Source organism: Macaca thibetana, chromosome 1, assembly GCF_024542745.1.
Source record: "Macaca thibetana thibetana isolate TM-01 chromosome 1, ASM2454274v1, whole genome shotgun sequence".
Lineage (NCBI taxonomy): Eukaryota > Metazoa > Chordata > Mammalia > Primates > Cercopithecidae > Macaca > Macaca thibetana.
The window spans coordinates 34587779-34614542 of NC_065578.1; the positions used below are offsets into that span (position 1 = coordinate 34587779).

Sequence of the window (26764 nt, forward strand, 5' to 3'; positions counted from 1 at the left end):
TAGAACCATACATTCCAGGCCGGGTGCAGTGGCTCACGCCTGTAATCCCAGCACTTTGGGAGGCCGAGGCGGGTGGATCACCTGAGGTCGGGAGTTCGAGACTAGCCTGACCAACATGGAGAAACCCCGTCTCTACTAAAAATACAAAATTAGCTGGGTGGCGCTAATTATAGGCATGGTGGCGCATGCCTATAATCCCAGCTACTAGGGAGGCTGAGGCAGGAGAATTGCTTGAGCCTGGGAGGCGGAGGTTGTGGTGAGCCGAGATCGTGCCATTGCACTCCAGCCTGGGCAACAACAGTGAAACTCCGCCTAAAAAAAAATAAAAGAACCATACATTCCACGAGTTAATGGTGTCACTATCACCGCTTCTTCTATATCAATAATTTTGCCTTAATCTTCTCATTTACTACTTCACAAAAAAGGACCTTAAAAAAACTAGTCTTCTCTGCCTTCCCCTGCTTTTTTATTGGTGTTGTCAAAGTTGCAGAAACTGAGATCACAGAGGAAACGGGACGTAGCAAGGATCACACAGTCAGCCAGAGTCGGGACTAAATCCAAGCCCCTGAGTCTGAGGCAGTAGAGAATAGTGATTCTGAGCAGAGAGGGGCCAAGGCCAGGTTACCCCAGCTCTGCCACTTAGCTGCTTGACCTTGGGCAAGCCATTTAACCTCTCCATGCCTCACCCCTCCCCTGAAAATGGGGATGATATGGGTATCTCTTTCCTAGAGCTGCTGTGAGTGTTAAATAACCCAATATTCGTGAAGCACTTTGCGCAGAGGCTGGCACATTCTGTACTAAGTCTGCTGTGATGATTTCTACTTCGCCCTGGTCTGCACGTCTTCTTGCTTTCAGAAACATCTTCCTTCTGCTTCTTAATTCCCGTTCTCCTTAGCATGCCTCTCATTTGTCCATCTTTAATCCCTGTCTCTGCTTCTCAGGAGGGGAGGGTTGGGTTTGGGGAGAAAGAAAGAGTGAGTGACTATAAAGACTGGAACTTGCTTGACAGCCAGGGAGTGCCTGCCATGGTAACACACAAACATGTAGCCTGTGCATGTTAGCGTAACAATCACATGGCATCCATGCTAGTCAGTTACACACAGTCACTCAACAGTCTCTGGGTATCTCATGCCCACACTCAATCAGCCCAGGTCGCCTGGGGCTTCAGAAATATCTTGGCCCCTGGTCAGGTGGAGCTCATACCCAAATCCATCCCAAGTAAGTCTCTCTCTGTCTGGCCAGCTTGTGTCTCCAACTCCCTCAGAGCCTGGTTTGGCCTTGGAATTTTTCAGCCCAGGAAGCCTGAGTGAAGTGGGCGCCTTCGGGGGATTTTGATCCAGAACCATTCAGGAGAGACTGTGATGGTAGACCCCCTACACACAAACACACACAGGCACACCTGTGCGCATGAGCAGATAGGCTTGAGTCTGCAGCTCACAAACTTATTCCACGTTCCCGATTGCCCACCTCATCCAAAGTCTCTTGAGGTGCTTAGAGAAAGGATTGATACCTATTTTACCGAGGAAGCTGAGGTCAGCGAAGAATAGTGCTTTGCTTAAAGGCAAGGATGCGATAGAGCCGAACAAATGTAGGGCCCTTGCGTCCCAGCCTCGAATCTTTCTGTTTCACTGCAGCTGCGAGCTGCGAGCCCAGAAGGTGGCTCAGATCAACGTGGGCTGAATTCACGCCCCCCACTCACCCTACCCAATCCCGCCAAAGCCATTGCCTCCCCTTTGGCGGCCACTGGGGTAAAGGGAGAGAACTGCCATAGCTTGTCCCTTTAATGCGCGCCCCCGGAGGCCCGGCGCGCCCCCGCCACTATAACTGGAGTGCATGGAGCAGGCTACGCTCAGAGGAGGAAGGGCGGGCGCTGGGCACCCGTTGACCGACTTTTCCAAGTGCGATCAGTGCCCGTCCGTCCTGCCTCCATGGACCCGCACCGGAACGGCCACCGCTGAGGACCCCACGCACACTAGGATCCCGGCTGGGTCGCACCCGGCTACCGCACCGTGACCCCCGCCGGCTGTGCGGGCTCCCCGCGCCTCTACCCGCAGCGCTCGCCGTCGGGCTAGGGCTCGGCTACCGCCACGCCTCGCGCCCCGCACTCACTACCCCATGCTGGTGCACACCTACTCTGCCATGGTGAGTAGTCTCGGGCCCGGGACATACTCGGCCGGGGGATCGGGGCGCCTGAGTGCTGGACTTTCCAACCCTCCTGCCCCGCGCCAACGAAATCTCAGAGGGAGGGGGCCGTAGGGACTCCGTCAGCTGAGAACGCTATGCGCAAGTGACCGCTGTCCCCAGCCTGAGGCTCCTGCGCTCGCGGGTGGCTGGGAAATAAACCTCCGGCCCTAGGAAGCGGGAGGGACGGCGGCTGGACCCTCCCGAGCTGAGGAGGAGCCTTGCGGGCTGGGGTCCTTTCAGCTGCCAGTGGATCACCTAACGCACACCTCTCCTTCCTCAGGAGCGCCCCGACGCGCTGGGCGCAGCGGCCGGCGGGGCCCGCCTGTCGTCTCTGCCCCAGGCGGCCTACGGGCCGGCGCCCCCGCTCTGCCACACGCCAGCCGCCGCAGCTGCCGCCGACTTCCAGCCGCCCTACTTCCCGCCGCCCTACCCGCAGCCACCGCTGCCCTACGGTCAGGCGCCCGACGCCGCCGCAGCCTTTCCCCACCTGGCAGGGGACCCGTATGGCGGCCTGGCGCCCCTGGCGCAGCCGCAGCCTCCTCAGGCCGCTTGGACAGCGCCCCGCGCAGCCGCCCGCGCCCACGAGGAGCCACCCGGCTTGCTGGCACCGCCCGCCCGCGCCCTGGGCCTTGACCCGCGCCGTGACTACGCCGCCGCTGTGCCCCGGCTCCTGCACAGCCTGGTTGACGGCGCGCACGGCCTGGCAGACGCGCCTCTCGGCCTTCCGGGGCTGGCGGCGGCCCCCGGTCTGGAGGACCTGCAGGTGAGACCTGAGGGGTCCGGGATTGGTTGGGACTGGCCGCGGTGGTTTACTACCATGGCTGGAGGCAGAAGGTGACAAATGCAGGAACCCGACTTTTCTCCCAGCTCGCCACATCTCACTGGTGACTCCGAGGATGCGTCCCACCTCCTGCGTTAGACATTGCCTGGCCATCAAGGCTGTCTGGCACTGAGTCCGCCAGCAGTGCCTGGGTGGCAGCAACCCTCAGCAGGGACCGAATCACTTCTTTTCTCCCCGCTGGGCCGTTGAGCCACGTATGGCATCCATGGGGCAGCCTGCACCTGGGGCGAAGAGAGACATAGTAGTTACCAGTCTAAGGTTCAAAATTTCCTTTTTGCATTGCACGGTGAGATGCCCAGGGCTCCAGCTCCGTGCCTGGACATGGCGATTCCTGGGCCTGCCTGTCGCCGCCCCAAGCGAAGGTGGTGCGCATTGCAGGGAGAAGACAGGGGCCTGGGGTGGCAGGGGCTTGGGAAACCATGGGCGCCTAGGGCTTTATGCGCCCTCACCGCCACCCTCTGCTATTTGCAGGCGACGGATGAGCTGGGAATGAGCCTTCTAGACCAGTCCGTGATCAAGAAAGGTAAGGAATGGTGTGTATCTGTCAGGGCAGAGCCGGGCGAGATGGTGCAGGCCCTGGGTGCATAGATCCATTTTCTTCACCGGCCATGCCTCCTATGTGTCGCCAGGCTGGGTGTCCACCAGGCAGTCTTCCTGGCCCAGCCAGCGGTTAGGCAGAGGTGCGGGCTTGGTGAGTTTGCCCAGCACCCTGCGGCCTGGGGTGGGCCTGAGCGGGTCAGCCTTCACTGGGCTGCAGCACTGGGAGCCTGGCCTCTCCCCGCCAAGGAGGAGGGCACTCTTGTGGATCTGGAGTTGATTTGCGGAACAAGTTAAACCACTTCCCTGTTTCCCTAAAAGGTGGGAATGGAAGTGCTGTTCCCACGGAGCTGGGGAAATGATTTTCACTTTACAGAGCCTTAGCATTTCCGAGCCTGGCAGGCACTTTCTTCCCTTTCCTTCCCCTTCCTTCCCGGCAGGGCCTTGGAGGCCTCTGGGGGAATTTTCTTTCTGTGGGAGTCTCTTGCAGCATTTAGACTTAGGGGAGCTGGTGTGTGAATACTGTGTGTTAGGGTGTATGCACCTGAGTCAGGGCCTACCTGCTCCTGGGTGTCTGTGTCTATGTGAGTTCAGGGTCCCCTGCGTGTCCGAAATGTTCCCTTCATGGGTGTCCTAGTATTTCTTGGAGTGTGTGTCTGTTTCTGTGAATGTGTTTGTGAGGCGTGTCTCTGTGTGCTGGTTGCATTTCTCTGCATGTGGGGGTCTCAATGTGTACAGTATCTCTGTTGTGTCCTGCACTTTGTTCTTTGGTAATCTGAGGATTTCCAAGCATGCGAGGGCCCTCTCTGTGTATATACAGGAGTATTTGTGTGACTCCTGGCATTAGTAAAATCCAGGGACCTTTTCTGGCCTGAGGACCAAGTTCTGGCCATGCCAGGGGAAGGTGAGAGACAGACAAAAAGAGAGGGACAGCCAGAAAGGAGCAGAGACTCAGAGGGACCCAGGCATTGGGCAGCAGCCTCCTTACCTTTGGGGCAGGTGCGGGAAAGAATTCAGAGATGCACATGAGCCTGCGGTGCTCCAGGCAGGCACTGCTCCCAAAGGATTTGGCTCGAGTTGTTTTTCAAACGAGTGAATTCAAGCCTGGGCTCTATTTGCCCTCCACTTGTTCTCAGGGGAGGCCAGGGTGGAAGTGGTGGTGGCAGGGCTGGGGCTGGACTTCCAGGAGCTGGGGCTGAGTTACCAGGAGCTGGGGGTTGGCTGGATGGCCTGGAGTGTGTAGGGGGGAAGATGAGGCAACAGGGCAGGAAGTTGGGGGGGGTGGAATTGGGGCTGTGTCCTGTGTCTCTTGGAACTGGGGGCTTGGGAAAGACACTAGGAAGCGGGCTGCAGCGCGCCTCTGCTGGTGGGGCCTGGTTGGCTTACTGGACAGCGCCTTTCTTGACCCCTGAAGAAAGAGATCCGTCTGCAGTGGGCAAAAGCCTGCCTGGACTTCCTGGCCACCAGAAATATGAGCATGGTGGTGGTCCCCAGTTCCCTACGCACGCTTGGGCTCAAGAGACTGGGAGTCTAGGTTCACTGACTCCCTGAGAAAGGCTAAGACCCTGCATTTTAGAAAGGGGCTTGGGGATCTCCGCCCTGCGCAAGGGTAGAAGGATCAGCTGGTGCTCTGAGCACTTTAACCCGGAACCCGGTCCAAAGCCGAGACTGGATGTGAGGCCATCCAGGAGACTGGATGTGAGGCCTTCCCAGGGCCAGTTTCTCTCAAACAAGACTACTACATCCTGGGGGTGAGCCGAAATCCTCCAAAGCAGTGCAAAGAACACAAGGAGAGTCCGAACATCCCGGGTGCGGCGCGCTGGCTCCCTGGAGCGGGGCCGGGCGGGGCCGCGCCGACTAGCGTGCCCAACCGCGGGACCCCAGCGCCAGCGGGACCCCAGCGCCAGCGGGACCCCAGCGCCAGCGGGACCCCAGCGCCAGCGGGACCCCAGCGCCAGCGGGACCCCAGCGCCAGCGGGAGTGGGGCAGAGTGGAGCGAGTGGAGCGCCGGCGACCTGAGCGGAGACTGCGCCCTGGACGCCTCAGCCTAGACGTCGAGTTACAGCCCGCGGCGCTGCAGCAAAGGGGAAGGGGCATCAACCGGGCACAGCTGGATCCGGAGGTCGTGACCCAGGGGGAAGCGTGGGCGGGCGACCTAGGGCAGGCGGCGAGGCCCGTGGGCTCCTTGCTCCCTGGAGCCGCCCCTCCCCACACCCGCCCTCGGCGCCCCCGGCAGTTTTCACCTTGGCCCTCCGCGGTCACTGCGGGACTCGGAGTCGCCGCCAGCCCCGTGGGGAGTGAATTAGCGCCCTCCTTCGTCCTCTGCCCTTCCGACAGCACGCGGAACCCCTGTCCTGTCCCACAGACCTTCGGCGTCCGCCGAGTGCGGTACTGGAGCCTGCCCCGCCAGGGCCCTGGAATCAGAGAAAGTCGCTCTTTGGCCACCAGAAGCGTCGGATCCCTGCAGTGCCCTCAGCCTGGGCGGGAGGGGCGGCTGTGTCGCTGAAGGTTGGGGTACTTGGTGCTAAAGGGAGGCAGCTGCAGCCTCAGCCCCACCCCAGAAGCGGCCTTCACATCCCCGCAGTGGGGGTTCTCGGGCTTCGACTCGGCCAGTGCCGCCGGGAGCACGCAGGGCCCAGACCTGGGCTGCAAAAGCTTCGCTGACTGCAGGCGAGTGTCCGGGAGGGGCGGCCAGGCGAAGCCCCGGCTTCTTACCACACACTTCCGGGTCGCCCGCCAGTTGCACCCGCGATATTGGGCAGGAGATGGCGGGACTGAGGCTGACCCTAGGCAAATAAGGGAGCCCTCCATTTCCTGCCCACATTTGTCACCTCCAGTTTTGCAACTTATCCCAGAGACACAGAAAGCAAGCAGGACTGGTGGGGAGACGGAACTTAACAAGAATATTTTCCAGCCGAGAAGGGCAGTGAGCAGGGGCTGTACGGGCCGCGGAAAGAGCTCAGAGGAGGCGCGGTGAGTGCCCGAGGTTAGGTGAGCGCCTAGATGAGAGACAGTTGAACCGGGCTCAGGAGGTGCTTAGTGGATGTTTGTTGAATGAACGAGCAATGGGTTTTGAAGTCTGAGTGCACTGAAAGAGGGGGTGTGTAAAAAGGGCTACTTTCATCACACAGGACACTGCATGTGCAAATGCCCTCCCTGTGGAAAAGCCAGACAGGTTAAAAAGGTTACAAACAAATTAGCCGGGCAAGGTGGTGCACGCCTATGGTCCCAGCTACTCGGGAGGCTGAGCCAGGAGAATCGCTTGAACCCGGGAGGCGGAGATTGCAGTGAGCCAAGATCGCGTCACTGCACTCCAGCCTGGCCACAGAGCGAGATTCTGTCTCCAAAAAAAAAAAAAAAAGTTACAAACCGTGTGTGGGTTTCAGGCTATACAATCAGAGCTGGAGGGGAGTGGTCAAGGATGAGAACTGAGATGGATCCCTCATTCCCTCTGCAGGAGAGTGGGTGGTTACCTACTTGAGGGTGGGGAATCCCGCTCCTCAGGCTCAGCTGTCCAATCTCAGGGGATCTCTAGGACAGGAGCTGATGTAAACAGTAGCCCTCTTCCCTGCTGTCTTTGGCCCTGGAGAAGGAGGAAGCTGGGGAGGGTCTCCACCTCCCAGAGAATCTCTAAGCAGCCAGGATATGGGTGAGATGAGTGAGATACTGACCTCTGGGACAGAATTTGAGAGGGTGCCAAAAAACTCAGTAATCAAGATAAATAGGCCAGGCACCGTGGCTCATACCTGTAATCCCAGTACTTTCGGAGGCTGGATCACTTGAGGTCAAGAGTTCGAGACCAGCCTAGCCAACATGGTGAAACCCCGTCTCTACTAAAAATACAAAAATTAGCTGGGTAGGGTGGCAGGCACCTGTAATCCCAGCTACTCCGGAGGCTGAGGCAGGAGAATTGCTTGACCCAGGAGGCAGAGGTTGCAGTGAGCCGAGATCATGCCTTTGCACTCCAGCCTGGGCAACAGAGTGAGACTATCTCAAAAAAAAAAAAAAAAAAGGCTGGGCAGCATGGTGGCTCACACCCTGCTGTAATCCCAGCACTTTGGGAGGCTGAGGTGGGTGGATTACCTGAGGTCTGGGATTCAAGACCAGCCTGGCCGATATGGTGAAACCCCGTCTGTACTGAAAATACAAAAATTAGCTGGGTAGGGTGGCAGGCACCTGTAATCCCAGTTACTCCGGAGGCTGAGGCAGGAGAATCACTTGAACCCAAGGGGTGGAGGTTGCAGTGAGCCAAGATCACGCCATTGCACTCCAGCCTGGACAACAAGAGCGAAACTCTGTCTCAAAAAAATATTTATTTATTTATTTTTTTTGAGACACAGTTTTACTTTCTCGCCCAGGTTGGGGTGGAGCACCACGATCTCAGCTCACTGCAACCTCTGCCTCCCAGATTCTTGTACCTCAGCCTCCCAAATAGCTGGGATTACAGGTACCCGCCACCACGCCCAGCTAATTTTTTTATTTTTAGTAGAGGTGGGGTTTCACCATATTGGCCAGGTTGGTCTCAAACTCCTGACCTCAAGTGACCTGCTCACTTCAGCCTCCCAAAGTGCTGGGATTATAGGCATGAGCCACCACGCTTGGCTTTTTAAATGAAAATAGTGTAAAAATCCATGATAAACAAAATATCAAAAATTTACAGAATCTGAACTTGCACTTCCACAACCCTTTCTCACTTGCCTCCCAGGCTACTCTCTGCCCCAGAAAGCAACTTTAAAAATGTGCAGATAGAGTTTGGACTTTATCTGAAAACGGTGGGAGCTATGGACAATCTTGGAGCACGGGAGTGAAGGATAGAAATTATATTTAAAAGAAACCCTGGGCCGGGCCCAGTGGCTTACGCCTGTAATCCCAGCACTTTGGGAGGCCGAGGCAGGTGGATCACCTGAGGTCAGGAGTTTGAGACCAGCCTGACCAACATGGTGAAATCCCGTCTCTACTAAAAATACAAAAATTAGCTGGGCATTGGTGGTGCACACACACCTGTAGTCCCAGCTACTCAGGAGGTTGAGACAGGAAAATCGCTTGAACCCAGGAGGCGGAGGTTGCAGTGAGCCAAGATTGCGCCATTGCACTCCAGCCTGTGCGACAAGAGCAAAACTCCGTCTTAAAAAAAAAGAAAGAAACCCTCCGGCAGTTGATGAGAAGGAAACGTAGTCAGCAGGTCCCAGCAGGGGAGATGAGGAAACTCTAGGGAGGACATTTGCACATGTCATGCCCCAGTGTAGGCTGGGGAGCAGGTCACTTCCCCTCCCATCTACCTTCCTCTTGCTCCAACCCCTTCAAGCTTTGGACCAGTGGTACCCTAAGTGTAGTGTAAGCAACCACATGCATCAGGACCCCCAGGAGATGCTTGTTAAAAATGCAAATTTCTTGGGCACCACCCCACATTGATTGCATGAGAACCCTGGAAGTATGGCCCTGGAGCTTGCATTTTTTAACTGATTTATTGAGGTAAAATTTACATACCTAAAATTTACACATTGTAAGAATTTAATTTGATGATTTTTAGTAAATGTAGAGTTGTGTAACCATTACCACAATTCATTTTGAGGCATTTCTGTCATTCCCAGAAGTTCCCATTTGTAGCTAATCCCCATTCTCACCCCAAGCCTTAGGCCACTACTGATCTGCTTTCTGTCCGTAAATTTGCATATTCTGGACATGTTCTATAAATAGAATATATAAATATGCAGACTTTTGCATCAAGCTCCTTTTGCTTAGCATAATGTTTTTGAGGCTCGCCCCAAACATTATACTAAGTAAAAGAAGCAGCAATAAAAAGAAACAAACTATTATCAGCAGCTTGTTTCTTTTTCTTGCTGCGTAGTATGCCATTGTATGGGTGTAACATATTTTGTTTATCCGTTGGTCAGTTGACAGGTACTTGGGCTGTTTCCACTTTTTAGCTGTCTTGAATAATGTTGCTGTGAACATTCACATACATGCCTTAGTGTAGACATATATTTTTAGTGCTTTTGAGTAAATTCCTAGGAGTGGAATTGCTGGATTATATGGTCGGTTTAGGTTTAATTTTTAAGAAACTGTCAAGCTGTTTTCTAAAGTGGCTGTATTATTTTGCATTCTCACCAGCAATGTGTGAGGGTTCCACTTTTCCACATCCTACACTCAGAATTGTCTTTTTTTTTTTTTTTTTTTTTTTTTTTTTGGAGACGGAGTTTCACTGCCCAGGCTGGAGTGCAATGATGCGATCTCAGCTCACCGCAACCTCTGCCTCCTGAGTTCAAGTGATTCTCCTGCCTCAGCCTCCCGAGTAGCTGGGATTACAGGCATGCTTCACCATGCCCGGCTAATTTTGTATTTTTAGTAGAGAGGGGGTTTCTCCATGTTGGTCAGGCTGGTCCTGAACTCCTGACCTCAGGTGACCCACCCACCTTGGCCTCCCAAAATGCTGGGATTACAGGCATGAACCACTGTGCCTGGCCCCTGTCTTTTTTATTATAACCATCAAGTAGTATCTCAGTATAGTTTTAATTTGCATTTTCCTAATGACTAATAATGTTAAGAACTTTTTCATGTACTTATTAACCATTCATCTCTCATTTTTAGTGAAATGTCTATTTACATATTTGGACCATTTTCTATTTAGGTTGCTATCTTATTGTTGAGTTATAAGAGTTCTTTATATAATATATTCTGAATACAGTCCTTTATCAGATAGATGATTTGAAAATATTTTCTTTCAGTTTGTGGCTTATCTTTTTCTTCTCTATTTTTAAATTTTTAATTTTGTTTTACATTTTAAAAAATTATCTTTTTTTTTTTTTTTTTTTTCATAGAAACAGGGTCCCGCTACGTTGCCCAGGCTGGTCTCGAAGTCCTGGCTCAAGTGATCTTCCTGCCTTGGCCTCTCTAAGTGCTGGGGTTACAGGTGTGAGCAACTGCTCATAGCCTCTTTTTTTTTTTTTTTAATTAAACATTTTTTTAGAGATAGGTCTCACTATGTTGTCCAAGCTGGAGTTTGGTGGCTATTTACAGGCAAGATCATAGCACACTGCAACCTCGAACTCCTGAATGCAAGTGGTCCCCCTGCCTGAGCCTGTCAAGTAACTGGGACTACATCTTCATGCTACCACACCATGCTATTTTCTTAATACTATCTTTTGAGGTGCAAAAGTTTTAGACTTTGATGAAGTCCAATTTATCATCATTTTCCTTCCTTCCTTCCTTCCTTCCTTCCTTCCTTCTTTCTTTTTCCTTCTTTCCTTCCTTCCTTCTTTCTCCTTCCTTCCTTCCTTCCTTCCTTCCTTCCTTCCTTCCTTCCTTCCTTCCTTCCTTCCTTCCTTCCTCTCTTTCTCTCTTTCTCTCTTTCTCTCTTTCTTTCCCACTCTCACTCTGTCGCCCAGGCTGGAGTGCAGTGGCGCTGTCTTGGCTCACTGCAACCTCCACCTCCTGGGTTCAAGGGATTCTCCTGCCTCAGCCTCCAGAGTAGCTGGGATTACATGTGAGCACCACCATGCTAGGCTAATTTTTGTATTTTTAGTAGAAACAGGGTTTCACCATGTTAGCCAAGCTGCTCAAAACTCCCAACCTCAGGTGATTGCCTGCCTCGGCCTCCCAAAGTGCTGGGATTCCAGGAGTCAGACACCATGCCCGGCCTATCATTTTCTTTTTGTTTGTTTGTTTTTGTTTTCGTTTTTGTTTTTTTGAGACGGAGTCTCGCTCTGTCGCCCAGGTGGAGGGCAGTGGCGTGATCTCGGCTCATTGCAACCTCCGCTTCCCAGGTTCAAGCGATTCTCCTGCCTCAGCCTCCGGAGTAGCTGGGACTACAGGCACCCACCACCATGCCCAGCTAATTTTTGTAATTTTAGTAAAGATGGGGTATCACCATGTTAACCAGGATTGTCTCGATCTTATGACCTCGTGATCCGCCCTCCTTGGTCGGCCTCCCAAAGTGCTGGGATTAGAGGCGTGAGCCACCGCGCCGGGCCCCATCATTTTCTTTTATGGGCCTTGCTTTTGGTGTTGTATCTAGGAACTCTTTGCCCAACCTGAGGTCGCGAAGATTTTTCTCCTAAGTTTTCTGTTGTTGTTGTTGTTGTTTGTATTTTTAGTAGAGATGGGGTTTTGCCATGTTAGCCAGACTGGTCTCAAACTCCTGACCTCAAATGATCTGCCCGCCTTGCCTCCCAAAATGCTGGGATTATAGGTGTGAGCCACGACGCCTGGCCTCCTATGTTTTTTCTAGAAAAAACTTGCAATTTTAACAAGCCTTCTGGGAGAGTCTGTTGCACACTTCCCTAGGTTCTGAAGTCAGACCATATCTACCACCTGTGGACAGAGTGCCTTGTCTGACAGGTTGAATAACTGGGAGTTCTTGTGTCTGCAGGAATGTGTGTGTGTGTCTGTGTGTGTGTTAATGGCTTCTGCATCTGTGACCAGCAGGACACCATTAGATCACTTCAGCTTCAGGAGTCACCACAGGGAATCCTGTCCTGTGCGTGTCGGAGACAAACTTTAGTGTCTCCGCTTTGCCTTCTGTGCTAGTTTAATTCCTGCCTCCATCACTGCCCCTTCCCTGACCCATCTGCTTCCCTAACCGTGGATTCCATTCCTCTTGCCACTTAAAAGGGAAGAGGCTCTGAGAAAAAAAGGGACAGGTAGGGGAAGCAGCAAGGTCTGTCACTCATATACACAAACACATTAGCAATGTCATGTCTGCCCTTATATCTAGCAGCACCTATGTTTGCATAAATCTGGCATCAACAGGAGAAAGCACTTGCAAATATCCATATGCAGGCTACCACATCCCTCCACACTCCAGCTCATCCTCATTGCTGTATTTATCACAAGGGCATACAGTTTTTGTATAGTCACCCTTTTTTATTTTATTTTTTTGAGATGGAGTTTCGCTCTGTCATCCAGACTGGAGTGCAGTGGCGCAATCATAGCTCACTGCTGCCTCAAACCGCGCCCAATCATTCTGTGGCCTCAGCCTCCCGAGCAGCTGGGACTATGGGCACATGCCACCCTTCCTGGCTAACTTAAAAAATAATTTTTTTGTAGAGATGAGGTCTCACTATGTTGCCCAGGCTTGTCTCGAACTTCTGGGCTCAAGTGAGCCTCCTGCCTCAGTTTCCCAAAGTGTTGGGATTACAGGTGTGAGTTACCATGCTCAGCCAGCCGAGGCCCTAGGTTTTAATAGAAGTCGGATGGAGAAGGCTGCTCATCCTGTTTCTCCGACCCCTACTTCTGGTGAGGGGTGATGGGAGGGAAGACAGTTACTTTGCCCTTCTTTTTATTTTTAATTTATCAATTTGTAAGTTTTTGGTTTTGTTTTTGTTTTTGAGACAGGGTTTCACTGTGTCACCCAGGCTGGTGTGGTCAGCTCACTGCAACCTCTGCCTCTTGGGCTCAAGCAATCCTCCTACCTCAGCCTCCACAGTAGTTGGGACTGCAGGTGTGTGCAACCATGCCTGGCTAATTTTTGTATTTTTTGTAGAGACAAGGTCTTACTGTATTACCCAGGCTGGTCTCGAACTCCTGGGCTCAAGCAAACCTCAGCCTCCCAAAGTGCTGGGATTACAGGTGTGAGCCACTGTGCCTGGCCCAATTTGTAGTTTTATTTGTTTAAAGTCAAGCTCGAGGTATAATTTTTTTAATACATGCAGTATAGTTCAGTTTGGGTTCCCAGGGCCCTTGCATCATTAGTTTATTTCACATTCACTCATGGCCACCTGTGCCAAGACCCTGCCCTCGACACACTCATTCTTGGTAGGGAAGACAGCCGTGGAAACAGACCAGGAAGATTCAGTGCGGTAAGGCCAGGGATGGGGGTGAGAGGGAGCTGGGGGGCAGGAGAGGGAAGCTCTGCACAGGGGATGATGCCTAAACTCAGTAGAGTGGAGAAGGACCCCTGAGAACCAAAGGAGCACTGTGGGGCTCAAAGAGCTCACAGCCTGGGAGTCACCACATCCCAGGAGGCACTTCACACTTGTTCCATTTGGCCTGTGCTGGGTTTTTAAATCTTTGAATCATTGCCAATGCTTAAAAATCCAGAGAGTTCACATAAAAATCCAGAATCCTAGTTTCAAAAACCAGCAAAACAAAACAAAACCACAAACAAACCAGAAGCTCTGTGTCCTACTTGGCAGGACTTCGCATAAGGTGCCCCTCCAGCCTGCCAACCTCCCCCACAGCCCACTTACTATGTTACCTGTTGAGCCCCTCCTCCCTTGAAGCCTGGAGCTGTGCTGTCCACCAAGGTGGCCACTAGCTACGTGTAGCTCTTGAGCACCCAAAATGTGACTAGTCTGAATTTAGATATGCTTAAGCATAAAATGTCCATTGAATTTTGAAAACTAATTTCAAACAATGTAAAATATCTCACTAATAATTTTAAAAATATTGATTACATGTTGAAATGATTCTATTTTTTATGTACTGGGATAAACAAAATATACTAAAATGTTACATATTATTTACTATTATATTGATTAAAATTAACCTCACATGTTTCTTTTTACTGTTTAAAAATGTGGGCCAGTCCTGGTGGCTCACCCCTTTAATTCCAGCACTTTGGGAGGCCAAGGCAGGCGGGCGGATAGCTTGAGTCTAGGAGTTCAAGACCAATCTGGGCGACATGGTGAAACCCCATCTCTATGAAACCCACAAAAATTACCCAGGCATGGTGGCACGCACCTGTAGTCCCAGCAACTTGGAAGGTTAAGGTGGGAGGATCGCTTGAGTCTGGGAGGTGGTGGTTGCAGTGAACTGTGATTGTACCACTGTACTCCAGCCTGGGCAACAGAGCAAGACCCTGTCTCAAAAAAAAAAAAAATGGTGCACACTAGGAAATGTAAATGTATACATGTGGCTCACATTATATTTCCCTTGGTCGCTTGGGTCTAGAGCCCAACAGACAAATGGGGACTCAGCAAGAGGGGCAGGCAGAGCCAGAACACAAGGCAGGGTGAAGGAGGCCATTGTAACATGATGGTTAAAGCTGTAAACTTTGGAGTCAGTGCTGAGAGTTCAGGGTTCATTTCTGCTCCTTACTTGCTGTCCCACTTTAACGTCTTTGAACTTTCAGCACGTGGCCCTCATTGACAGGTGACATTTTGTCCAGCTCTGGAGCTGGGATTTGAGTCTCAGGGAACTGACCGGGCTCTAATGAGTTTTAGGATGAGTTTTCAGCTGCAGAATGATGCATCCAGACGGAAAGATCCCTCTGGACTGGAGCAGGGAGACCAGAGCAAGGTCTGTGGAGAAATTCACGTGGGAAGTGAACCTGTGTCTGTGAGCATGCAGAGGAGTGGCCACATCCAAGGCATATAAAGAAATGAAAGTCACAGGATGGGCAGGGGTGGGAGAAAAAAAAAAGAAAGCTGTAGGATCTAGTGATGTATGGGATGTAGTGATGGACGGGATGTGGTGATGGATGGGATGATGTGGTGGGGGAGAGGGTTGCAGAGGGTATTACAGAGGTTTCTGGCTGGGCTGCTGGGTTGGGGTGGGGAGGTTTATCCAGAGAGGGAGAGACGAGACGTTCTGCCAGGCTTGGGATCAAGCTAGCCTTTCCTACTTTTGTATTCCTCAGGCCTGGCACCATTCTTGGCATGCAAGTGCTCAGCCAATATTGCCAAGAGGCTGGAAGGCTAAGAGCACCGCCTTTGAGACTGCAGTCTTGGGTTTGCTACTGGTTCTCCGTCTACCAGCTGTGTGATCTCAGGCATATTACTTCACCTCTCTGAACATCAGTCTCCTCATCTGTAAAATGGGAATAGTGATAAGGGTAGCCCCTTGTGGGTTGTTCCAAGGACTGAGTGGGTTTATCTATGGGACCTCACAGCAGTGAGTGCTCAGTAGCTGTTAGTCCCAGATTCCACACTCGAGCCTGATGCACACATGAGGCCTTGTCTACCAAGGCTCTCACCTCCTTAAAGGAAGAGAGGGCCAAAAGATTCCGCTAAAGAAGCAAGTGCTTCAATATTCTCCCTTCCCCCGAGGCTAAGCAAGAGGATGGAGGTTAGACTGCAGGAAGAACTTCCTTTCTCTTATAGCCAATAATGTCTAAGTGAATTTTAGAAAATCAACTTCTGGCCAGGTGTGGTGGCTCATGCCTGTAATCCCAGCACTTTGGGAGGCCAAGGTAGGTGGATCACGAGGTCAGGAGTTTGAGACCAGCCTGGCCAATATGGTGAAACCCCATCACTACTAAAAATACAGAAATTAGCCAGGCATGGTGATGAGCACCTATAGTCCCAGCTACTCAGGAGGCTGAGGCAGAAGAATTGCTTGAACCTGGGAGGCAGAGGTTGCAGCAGCGAGCTGAGATTACACCACTGCACTCCAGCCTGGTGACAGCTAGACTCCATCTCAAAAAAAAAGAAAAAAAAAGAAAAAAATTAACTTCTCAAATTCCCTTCTCTGGTCTTCAGACAATTAGCAGATAATTAGGGAATGTTTGGGGAGGGGGTATAGGGCCTATCTCCTGGTCTCCTTTAGCATTCGCAGAGTGACTTGGCAGGAAGAGAGGGCCAGGGCTGAAGGCATTAATAGCGCAATAACCTCCCCGGCCCAGGGATGTGGAGCCCACAGTCTCCAGGCCCCTCACTGATGCAGGGGTGGGGTGGGAGGGTGGGGAGGAAAGACGTGGGAATCACGGGTGGGAAGAGGGAATCTGGGGACTCCCTGTGATTGCCCAGCCCTGGCTTGGCCCTGCTGCAGGGCCCCAGGGGTCCTGCCTCCAGCTCACACTCATATCCTTACATCCAAGTCCCTCTCTGATGGCATCTGCTAAAACACCAAGATTCTGCTGGAGCTGTTTGAGTTTAAGATAGGACCAGCTTGGTTCAGTGAGGGGGACACAGATTTAAGAACCAGACAGCTCGGAGCTCAGTCTCCGAGTTCACATCCATCAGTTGAGGGAACTTGGACGAGTCACTTTCATCTCACCGTGCCTCCGTTTCTCCCTTCATAAAGCAAGGATACCAGATCCTCCCTCGAGTGGGGCTGTGTGCGATGGTCGCTGGCTCAGTGTTTCCCTCTCCCTGCTCTTCTCCACAGTGCCCATCCCCTCCAAAGCTAGCAGCCTCTCAGCCCTCTCCTTGGCCAAAGACAGCCTGGTGGGCGGCATCACGAATCCTGGTGAGGTCTTCTGCTCTGTGCCCGGCCGGCTTTCACTGCTCAGCTCAACGTCCAAGTACAAAGTGACGGTGGGGGAGGTGCAGCGGCGACTCTCACCTCCTGAGTGCCTCAACGCCTCCCTCCTGGGGGGTGTCCTCCGCAGGTAGGAAGGCCAGCCCTCGATTCCCCACCTGGCTGGATCCCTGGCCTCTTCAGGCCTTCTCAGGGCATCAGAGAGGAGGCCAGTCTCACCTAGCCCCCCTGCCTCAGTCTCCCTGGGAGGGGAGGCCCTGGGGACTCTGGATTGTGCATGCTATGGGGGCCGGCCCAGGTCCTTGGTGGCCGCCACGTGTCTGTGGGTCTGGGGTGGGGAAGTGGGCAGAGAAAGAAGCCTGGGCACAGAGAAGGGATGGAGAACTCATCCACACTGGTCAGGACGAGACTGGGTCTGGGGAAGAGAGAGGGCCATCCTCAACCCCCTTCCAGGAAGGGAACCCCAGGACCCAAGGCCCATTCTGCGCAGCAGCATAGGCCCTGTGTGTTTTGGGGTGTGGGGCATGGTAGTCCATGGTTCGTCTTCCTAGACCTGTGTCTCTTTCTCTCTGTGCATGTCCTTGTGCCTGGGAAGGGTATTTCTGCTTCAGGGCCGTGAGCTTGGATGAGTCTGAGGATGGTGTGGACGTGTGTGTGTGTGTGCATGTGTCTATAGTAGCGGATGGCCAGGAGCGTGTTTCCATGAGTGTGAGTATCCTGTGTTTCTTCTAGTGGGATGTGTGGCCTAGAGTGTGTCCTGCTGTGTGTGTGTGTGTGTGTGTGTGTGTATGATTGCCTGTGCATCTGGAGCTAGTCACATGGATGTTTGGCCATCTGGTGTGTGGGAGTGGCATTTGTGCAGTCATAGGGGATATCTCCTTACTCGTAGCATCTTGGCGGATCTCTGTGAGTCCCTGAGTGTCTGTACCTGTGTTCCTGGGACCCTGACTTGGTGTGATCCTGTGTCTCTGTGTCCCTAGGTGTCTAAGTCTGTGTCTCTGCATATGTCTGTCTCTACTGGTTCTACGTGTCTCTCTTCTTTCACGTGTGTGTGTGTGTGTGTGTGAGTCCCCAGGTGGCTGTGTGTGTACCTGTGTCTCCCCATGTGTCTCTCTTTCTGTATGTCACTGCGCGTCTCTACATATAGGTCTGTGTATCCCCGGGTAGCTGTGTGTGGCCATCTGGTGTGCTAAAGATCCCAGGATGCCCCACCCTGGCTGCCCCTGCTGTTGAGAGGACTAGAGTGAACTGAAGGGCTCCTGGAGCTGGGTGCTGGCCCCCCACCTCTGTCTTGGCTGCAAAACCATGGGAGATTAGGAAGAGGTTGCGCCCTTGCTGAAAGAGACCCCAGAGCATCCCCAGGACCAGACCCAAACCTCAACAGGGGCTGGTGGAGGCAACAAGGCCCTTTGGCGGTCACTTGGCCTCCACGCGTTTCTCTTGTCTTCACAGTTGTACGTCTGTCTCTCTCTGTGCATGTCAAGGGCCAAGTCCAAAAATGGGGGCCGGTGTTTGCGGGAACGGTTAGAGAAGATTGGACTCAACCTGCCAGCTGGCCGTCGCAAGGCTGCCAACGTGACACTGCTGACTTCGCTAGTGGAAGGTGAGTGAGGCCTGAAGGTGGGCATGGGAGTGGCTGCGAGGGCAAGTGAGTTGTCTGGTGTGACTGTCTCTAATGCAGGAGGGTGTGTTGAGTGGTGAGTGTATCCGTGTAAGTGTTGCAGTATCTGTGTGCATGCTCTCTGTCATGTGGAAGGCTTGTTTGTGATTTCTGTGTGTAGTCTTTGTACATGTGTGCATGCATGTGCAATGGAGACCTTGCAGTGTGCGTGTATGTGTGTGTGGGTGTGGATGTGTGGGTGTGAGTGTGTCAGTGGGGAGTAGCCAGTGTTTGGATGTGGTAAAGTGATGAAGGGGGTCACAGCCCCCTCCCCTGGAGGTTGGTGCCTCTGGAATACATGGTGGGCCCAGCTCCCATCTCTGAGCTCAGAGCCCAACCCTAATGGCCCCAAGGGAGGGCAATGGAATCGGGGCTGGAGCCGGGCTGGGAAGGAAAGTCAGAGGGGGCATCTACAGAGGCAGGATGGAGCAGGATCCTCCTGGCCAAGGGGTCAGAGGTTCAAAGCTGTGTTCCAGGCGCAGAGGTACACCTGGCAGTAGTGACAGCTCCCCTCCCCCCAGGAGAGGCCGTGCACCTGGCCCGAGACTTCGGTTACGTCTGTGAGACGGAGTTCCCAGCTAAGGCAGCCGCCGAGTACCTGTGCCGACAGCATGCTGACCCGGGGGAGCTGCACAGCCGCAAGAGCATGCTGCTGGCCGCCAAGTGAGTGAGGGCACCACGCACAGGCACACGTGGCTGCCATGCACAGACAGACATGTATGGGCACAATGGACACCACTGTGTACACGGGCAGTGGGCACACACACGTATGTGCATGCCACTGTGTACATCAGCAGTGAGCACACACATACATGCGTGCCGCTGTGCACATGAGCACTGAGCACAGACACATACCTGCACGCCGCTGTGCACACGAGCAGTGAGCACACACACGCACCTGCGCGCCGCTGTGCACACGAGCAGTGAGCACACACACGTACCTGCGCGCCGCTGTGTACACGAGCAGTGAGCACACACACGTACCTGCGCGCCGCTGTGTACATGAGCGCTGAGCACACACACGTACCTGCGCGCCGCTGTGTACACGAGCAGTGAACACACACACACGTACCTGCGCGCCGCTGTGTACACGAGCAGTGAACACACACACACGTACCTGCGCGCCGCTGTGTACACGAGCAGTGAGCACACACACGCACCTGCGCGCCGCTGTGTACACGAGCAGTGAGCACACACACGCACCTGCGCGCCGCTGTGTACACGAGCAGTGAGCACACACACGCACCTGAGCACACAGCAGTGAGCACACACACGCACCTGCGCGCCGCTGTGTACGCGAGCAGTGAGCACACACACGCACCTGCGCGCCGCTGTGTACTCGAGCAGTGAGCACACACACGCACCTGCGCGCCGCTGTGTACACGAGCAGTGAGCACACACACGCACCTGCGCGCCGCTGTGTACGTGAGCAGTGAGCACACACACGCACCTGCGCGCCGCTGTGTACGTGAGCAGTGAGCACACACACACGCACCTGCGCGCCGCTGTGTACGTGAGCAGTGAGCACACACACGCACCTGCGCGCCGCTGTGTACGTGAGCAGTGAGCACACACACGCACCTGCGCGCCGCTGTGTACGTGAGCAGTGAGCACACACACGCACCTGCGCGCCGCTGTGTACGTGAGCAGTGAGCACACACACGTACCTGCGCGCCGCTGTGTACGTGAGCAGTGAGCACACACACGTACCTGCGCGCCGCTGTGTACGTGAGCAGTGAGCACACACACGCACGTGAGCAGTGAGCACACACACGTACCTGCGCGCCGCTGTGTACGTGAGCAGTGAGCACACACACGTACCTGCGCGCCGCTGTGTAGCAGTGAGCACACACACGTACCTGCGCGCCGCTGTGTACAGCAGTGAGCACACACACGTACAGTGAGCAGTGAGCACACACACGTACCTGGGCGCCGCTGTGCACGCGAGCAGTGAGCACACACACGTACCTGGGCCGCTGTGTACGCGAGCAGTGAGCACACACACGTACCTGGGCGCCGCTGTGTACGTGAGCAGTGAGCACACACACGTACCTGGGCGCCGCTGTGTACGCGAGCAGTGAGCACACACACGTACCTGGGCGCCGCTGTGTACGCGAGCAGTGAGCACACACACGTACCTGGGCGCCGCTGTGTACGCGAGCAGTGAGCACACACACGTACCTGGGCGCCGCTGTGTACGCGAGCAGTGAGCACACACACGTACCTGGGCGCCGCTGTGCACGCGAGCAGTGAGCACACACACGTACCTGGGCGCCGCTGTGCACGCGAGCAGTGAGCACACACACGTACCTGGGCGCCGCTGTGCACGCGAGCAGTGAGCACACACACACGTACCTGGGCGCCGCTGTGTAGCAGTGAGCACACACACGTACCTGGGCGCCGCTGTGTACGCGAGCAGTGAGCACACACACGTACCTGGGCGCCGCTGTGTACGCGAGCAGTGAGCACACACACGTACCTGGGCGCCGCTGTGTACGCGAGCAGTGAGCACACACACGTACCTGGGCGCGCGCCGCTGTGTACGCGAGCAGTGAGCACACACACGTACCTGCGCGCCGCTGTGTACGCGAGCAGTGAGCACAGCACACACACGTACCTGCGCGCCGCTGTGTACGCGAGCAGTGAGCACACACACACGTACCTGCGCGCCGCTGTGTACGCGAGCAGTGAGCACACACACGTACCTGCGCGCCGCTGTGTACGCGAGCAGTGAGCACACACACGTACCTGCGCGCCGCTGTGTACGCGAGCAGTGAGCACACACACGTACCTGCGCGCCGCTGTGTACGCGAGCAGTGAGCACACACACGTACCTGAGCACACACACACACGTACCTGCGCGCCGCTGTGTACGCGAGCAGTGAGCACACACACGTACCTGCGCGCCGCTGTGTACGCGAGCAGTGAGCACACACACACGTACCTGCGTGCCGCTGTGTACGTGAGCAGTGAGCACACACACACGTACCTGGGCGCCGCTGTGTACGTGAGCAGTGAGCACACACACGTACCTGCGCGCCGCTGTGTACGCGAGCAGTGAACACACACACGTACCTGCGCGCCGCTGTGTACATGAGCACCGAGCACACACATGCATGTGCGGCCCATGTGGCACCACGCATGGGCACCTAGGCTCCCTGCTTGGGCTATCCTGGGCACATGTGTGCATGCCACATGGGCACACTTGGGCGCCACATATGGGTAATATTTGTGCATCATGGTTATCATACTCATGCATACATGAACACTCCTCACAAGCTCCTGGAGCACACACGGACACTACATGTGAACATATCTGGGTTCCATGCATCAAGAACAGTGGTGTCACATACTGGCTCACACAGGCTCACACATGGGTCCTACACCCACATACATTCCCAGGACACCACCAGCCCCAGTCCCCATCGCAGGTGTGAGGCTCCCTCTTCTAGCCTTGCCCATCAACCCTCTGCTCCAGTGATGTCCATCAGGCCACCAAGTCACGCCTGACTGCTCTGCAAGTCCCTTTGTGCCTCCCTCACCACCGTTCACATGCTGCCTCCTCTACTCAGGTCTTCATCTCACTCCCAGACCTTCACCCTAGCGTCTCCCTGGTCCCAACCTCCCTGCACGTGTATCTGCTCCCCCGCACAAGCATCTTCAACGGTTCCCGCTGCATTGATTTTCAAACTAGGTCTGCGAGGGCACCTCAGGGCCTGTTTAACAAACTAGCATTCCATTAAGATTTAGTTTTGTTTTTGTTTTTGTTTTGAGACGGAGTCTCGCTCTGTCACCCAGGCTGGAGTGCAGTGGCCGGATCTTGGCTCACTGCAAGCTCCGCCTCCCGGGTTTAGGCCATTCTCCTGCCTCAGCCTCCCGAGTAGCTGGGACTACAGGCACCCGCCACCTCACCCGGCTAGTTTTTTGTATTTTTTAGTAGAGACGGGGTTTCACCGTGTTAGCCAGGATGGTCTCGATCTCCTGACCTCGTGATCCGCCCGTCTTGGCCTCCGAAAGTGCTGGGATTACAGGCTCGAGCCACCGCATCTGGCCTGTTTTTGTTTTTTGAGATGGAGTTTCACTCTTGTTTCCCAGACTGGAGTGCAATGGTGCGATCTCAGCTCACTGCAACCTCCGCCTCCCGGGTTCAAGCAATTCTCCTGCCTTAGCCTCCTCGGTAGCTGGGATCATAGGCCCCTGCCACCAGGACCAGCTAATTTTTTGTATTTTAAGTAGAGACGGGGTTTCACCATGTTGGCCAGGCTGGTCTGGAACTCCTGGCCTCAGGTGATCCACCCGCCTTGGCCTCCCAAAGTTCTGGAATTACAGGCGTGAACCACCGTGCCTGGCGGTAAGATTTAGTTTTTCAGGCCAGGCAAGGTGGCTCACATCTGTAACCCCAGCACTTTGAGAGGCTGAGGCTGGCGGATTGCTTGAGCCCAGGAATTGGAGACTAGCCTGGGCAACATGGTGAAACCTGGTCTCTACTAAAAATACAACAATTGGCTAGGTGTGGTGGTGCACTCCTGTAGTCCCAGCTACTTGGGAGGCTGAGATGAGAGGATCACCTGAGCCTGGGACATCGAGACTGCAGTAAGCCATGATTGCATCAATGCACTCTAGCCTGCATGACATAGTGAGACACTGTCTCAAAAAAAAAAAGGCAAAAGATTTAGTTCTTCCAAAAGAGTTCTTATCTTAGTCTATTTGGACTGCTATAACAAAATACCATAAACTGGGTGCTTATAAACAACAGAAATTTTTATTTATTTATTTATTTATTGAGACAGAATCTTGTTCTGTTGCCCAGGCTGGAGCGCAGTGGTGCAATCTCAGCCCACTGCAACTTCCGGCTCCTGGGTTCAAGCAATTCTCCTGCCTGAGCCTCCTGAGTAGCTGGGATCACAGGTGCCTACCGCCACATCTGGTTAATTTTTGTATTTTTAGTAGAGGTTTCACCATGTTGGCCAGACTGGTCTCGAACTCCTGACCTCAGGTGATCCACCGCCTCAGGCTCCCTGAGTGCTTGGATTACAGGTGTGAGCCACCGCGTCCAGCCAGCAAGAGAAATTTATTTTTCGTAGTCCTGGAGGCTGGGAAATTCAAGGTCAAGGCAGATTCCGTGTTGGGTGAGAGCCTGCTTTCTGGCTCATAGACAGCACCTTGCTGTGTGGCCTCACATTGTAGAAGGGAGAATGGGTTTCTCTCTGACTTCTTTTATAATAAGGGCATTAATCCCATTCATGATGGCTCCACCTCCATGACCTAATCACCTCCTAAAGGCCTCACCTCCTAATACTATCACCTAGGCGGGTAGTATTTCAACATATGAATTCTGGGGAACGTAAGCATTCACACTTTGGCAGTCCCACTGCAAGAAAAGACAGAGAGAGGAGGGGGATAGAGAAAGAAAGAAAGAGAGAGAGGCTGGGTGCAGTGGCTTATGCCTGTAATCCCAGCACTTTGGGAAGCTGAGGTGATCAGATTGCTTGAGCCCAGGAGTTCAAGGCCAGCCTGGGCAACTTGGCAAAACCCCATCTGCACTAAAAATATTAGCCAGGAGTGATTGTGCGCACCTGTAGTCCCAGCTACTCGGGAGGCTGAGGTTGAGACTGCAGTGAGCTGGGATCGTGCCACTGCACTCCAGCCTGGGTGACAGAGCAAGACCTTATCTCAAAAAAATTTAAAAAAAGGAAAAGAGAGAGAGAAATCTGAGAACTACCAATTGGTAGGCTAAAGTTCAGACTCTTTTGAGGGCCCCACAGTCTGGCCCACACAAACTCCACCCACTCCTGGCAACCCTGTCCTCACATCCTTGGGTTTGCCTGTTTCCAGCTTGGAACATCCAGTCCTCCCACCTAACGCAGTCCTTCAAACTGACAACTCCACCGTCCTGCCTTTGAGGCTTTCCTCAAGTCCCCAAGGCAGAAGAGGAAGCACAGACTCCTGGGACTGCCAAATGGAGAGACCTCTGAGGCTGCTCATACTGTCACTGGAGAAACATACCTAGGGTGGGGCTCACGTGCTCACTAATCAGCTCACTCATCAAGCACTTCGTGGGCCTCAGTCCTGTGTAAGATACTGGCTGGCTTTCATGGTGACACGAAGATGAATGATGAGTGATCCTCTTGCCTGAGCCATACACAGGATGCACAAAGGAATGAATAATGAATGGCTGCAAACTAGAGCTAGGTTCAGATCCCAGCTTGGTCACCTTGACAGGTCATCCAACCTGTCTGAAACCAGTTTTCTTGTCCATATGATGGGGATAATAATAGTATAGACTTGTTTGTGAAGATTAAGTAAGATGATGCAGACAGTGTGCTTGGCACAGCATCCAGGCTTCAATTATATTCACTGCTAGTTATTATTTCCGGCAGATTCTGGATTGTTTCCTAAGAGCTTCAAAGACAAAGTTCTGTGAAGCATTGGGTGTTTGGGGTGGGAGAGGGAATCAAGGAAAGTTTCCTATATAAGGTAGTAAGTAGCTGAGCTGCACTTTGAATATGGGCCGGACATCCAAAAAAGAAAGATTATAGGGTAATCGACGTGTGTTGTTTATTAGCTGTGTGATACTGGGCTAGTCACATGACTTCTCTGAACCTTAGTTACCTTTTCTGTGAAAAACAGTATGTTCATCATTTTGCAGACTGTTGGGAGAGTCAACAATAGTGTGGCTAATGTCTGTAAAATGCCTAGCATGTAGTAGGTCCTTCTCTGGGCTCAGACTTTTGTCCTCCAACCTCTGGCCCTCCTTCTCCTACCAGGCAGATCTGCAAGGAGTTTGCAGACTTGATGGCTCAGGACCGCTCACCGCTGGGCAACAGCCGCCCGGCACTCATCCTGGAGCCCGGAGTGCAGAGCTGCTTGACACACTTTAGCCTCATCACCCATGGCTTCGGTGGGCCTGCCATCTGTGCTGCCCTCACTGCCTTCCAGAACTACTTGTTGGAGTCACTCAAGGGGCTGGACAAGATGTTTCTAAGCAGTGTGGGCAGTGGGCACGGTGAAACCAAGGCTTCGGAGAAAGATGCCAAGCATCGGAAATAACTGCTTCTCCCACCCCATCCCTAAGGGGCTCCCAGGCCCTGAAACAGGCACTTAGCTCCTGGGGGTGGGCCTGAAAGGACTGAAAGGTGGGATTAGAGTCAGGCCAGAAAGAGAACATTCATCCAGAGATCCCAGAGTTGGGGATCTGGCTTGGAGTAAGGGAGGGTGGCCTCTCTGTGGTGGTGTGTTGCTAAGTTAAGGGCCCAGGTATTTGTCTCATGTGTGCAATTTTCTGACCTTTGATGGTTGAGAAGGGTTTGAACAGAAAATTGACATGAAAAGGTCTGGCTCATGGGGCAGAGCCCTTTCCATTAGGGTGCCTGGGTGGCCGTGGGTGCTTCTAGAGGCCAAAGCCTTTGTGTTTTTCACTGGTGGCAGAAGGGAAATTGATAAATCAGAGGTGCTACTGAGGAGTTGGTGCCCCTCATTCCAGAGTCTCCTACCCCCAGAAAAGGGGTGCTGGAAGGAGGAGGCCCCAGTGGACTCTTTGTACCCCTCCTACTCTTGGAAAGAAGTGGGCAGGAGGGGTCCTCAAGGAACAAAGAAGATAAAGCACAAATTGCAGAACTTGAATCCAGGCTGCTCATCACAGTCCTGTTGCTGTCTGTCCTATTTATTTATGTATGTTGTAATTAAATTTGAAATTTAAAAATGTCCAGTGCAACTTACTTATCCCAGTGAGTTGGGGATTCATTTCACTGTTTTCTGGCCATGCACTGATATGGCCAGCTGGACCAGAAGGGAGACGGTGTTTTTGCTCACAAAGGGCTGTGGGTGGGTTGGGAGGGAAGAAAGGTGTGTCAGGTGCCCTGTGGTTGTCGCTGGGATCTTGTATTTGTGGTTCTTTTGCCCCTGCAGTTGATGTACCTCCCCATCTCCCCATCTCTCATTCTCTTAATAAAACCTTTCATTGGATATGAAGCCCTCCCTGTCCTTCTTTAGCCCAGGCCTGGATTTGCCTCCAAAGAGGGCAATGTCACTGCGGAGAGGAAGGGCCTGGGAATTGGGCAGAGGGTAGGGTGGGAAGGGGCCCCTAAGGGGATGGAGGGGACTGGGGGCCCCTCTGTGTGAGAGGAGGTACAGATGTTGGTCTGACATGTCAGTGTGGCTGTTAGTTGCTGTGTCTGTATGTGTGTGTGTGTCAAGTGAATACTGTATGTGTATTCCTGGGACTTGGTGGGCTGGTGGGTGCATCTGTCGGTTTGGCTATTGGGGGTACAGATTTGTTACCATGCCCGTTGGTGCTGATGTGTATGTGTCAGTGGGAATGCTGGTGACTGTGTGTGTCTGTCAGGCCAAAGCTCATCCAACTCTCGTTTTGAGGATTTCACTCTTCAATCATCTTTTGTGTC

General features: G+C 53.4%; 1 protein-coding gene across 1 annotated transcript; it reads left to right on the top strand.

The window, feature by feature from the left end:
* Positions 1-939: 939 nt before the first annotated feature.
* TFAP2E (transcription factor AP-2 epsilon) lies at positions 940-26059 on the top strand. Its single transcript, XM_050799477.1, has 7 exons — positions 940-2142; positions 2465-2947; positions 3497-3548; positions 16610-16832; positions 18187-18305; positions 18884-19025; positions 25130-26059. The coding sequence occupies exons 1-7, from the start codon at positions 2116-2118 to the stop codon at positions 25410-25412; spliced, it is 1329 nt and encodes a 442-aa protein (XP_050655434.1). The 5' UTR covers positions 940-2115; the 3' UTR covers positions 25413-26059.
* The last annotated feature ends 705 nt before the right edge of the window (positions 26060-26764 follow it).

Bases quoted from the DNA above. Each gene is read 5' to 3' on its own strand.
- TFAP2E (XM_050799477.1), top strand. From the start codon at position 2,116: ATGCTGGTGCACACCTACTCTGCCATG. The intron at 3,549-16,609 runs GTAAGGAATGGT...TCTTCTCCACAG, and splicing joins CCAGTCCGTGATCAAGAAAG to TGCCCATCCCCTCCAAAGCT. The intron at 16,833-18,186 runs GTAGGAAGGCCA...GTGCATGTCAAG, and splicing joins CTGGGGGGTGTCCTCCGCAG to GGCCAAGTCCAAAAATGGGG.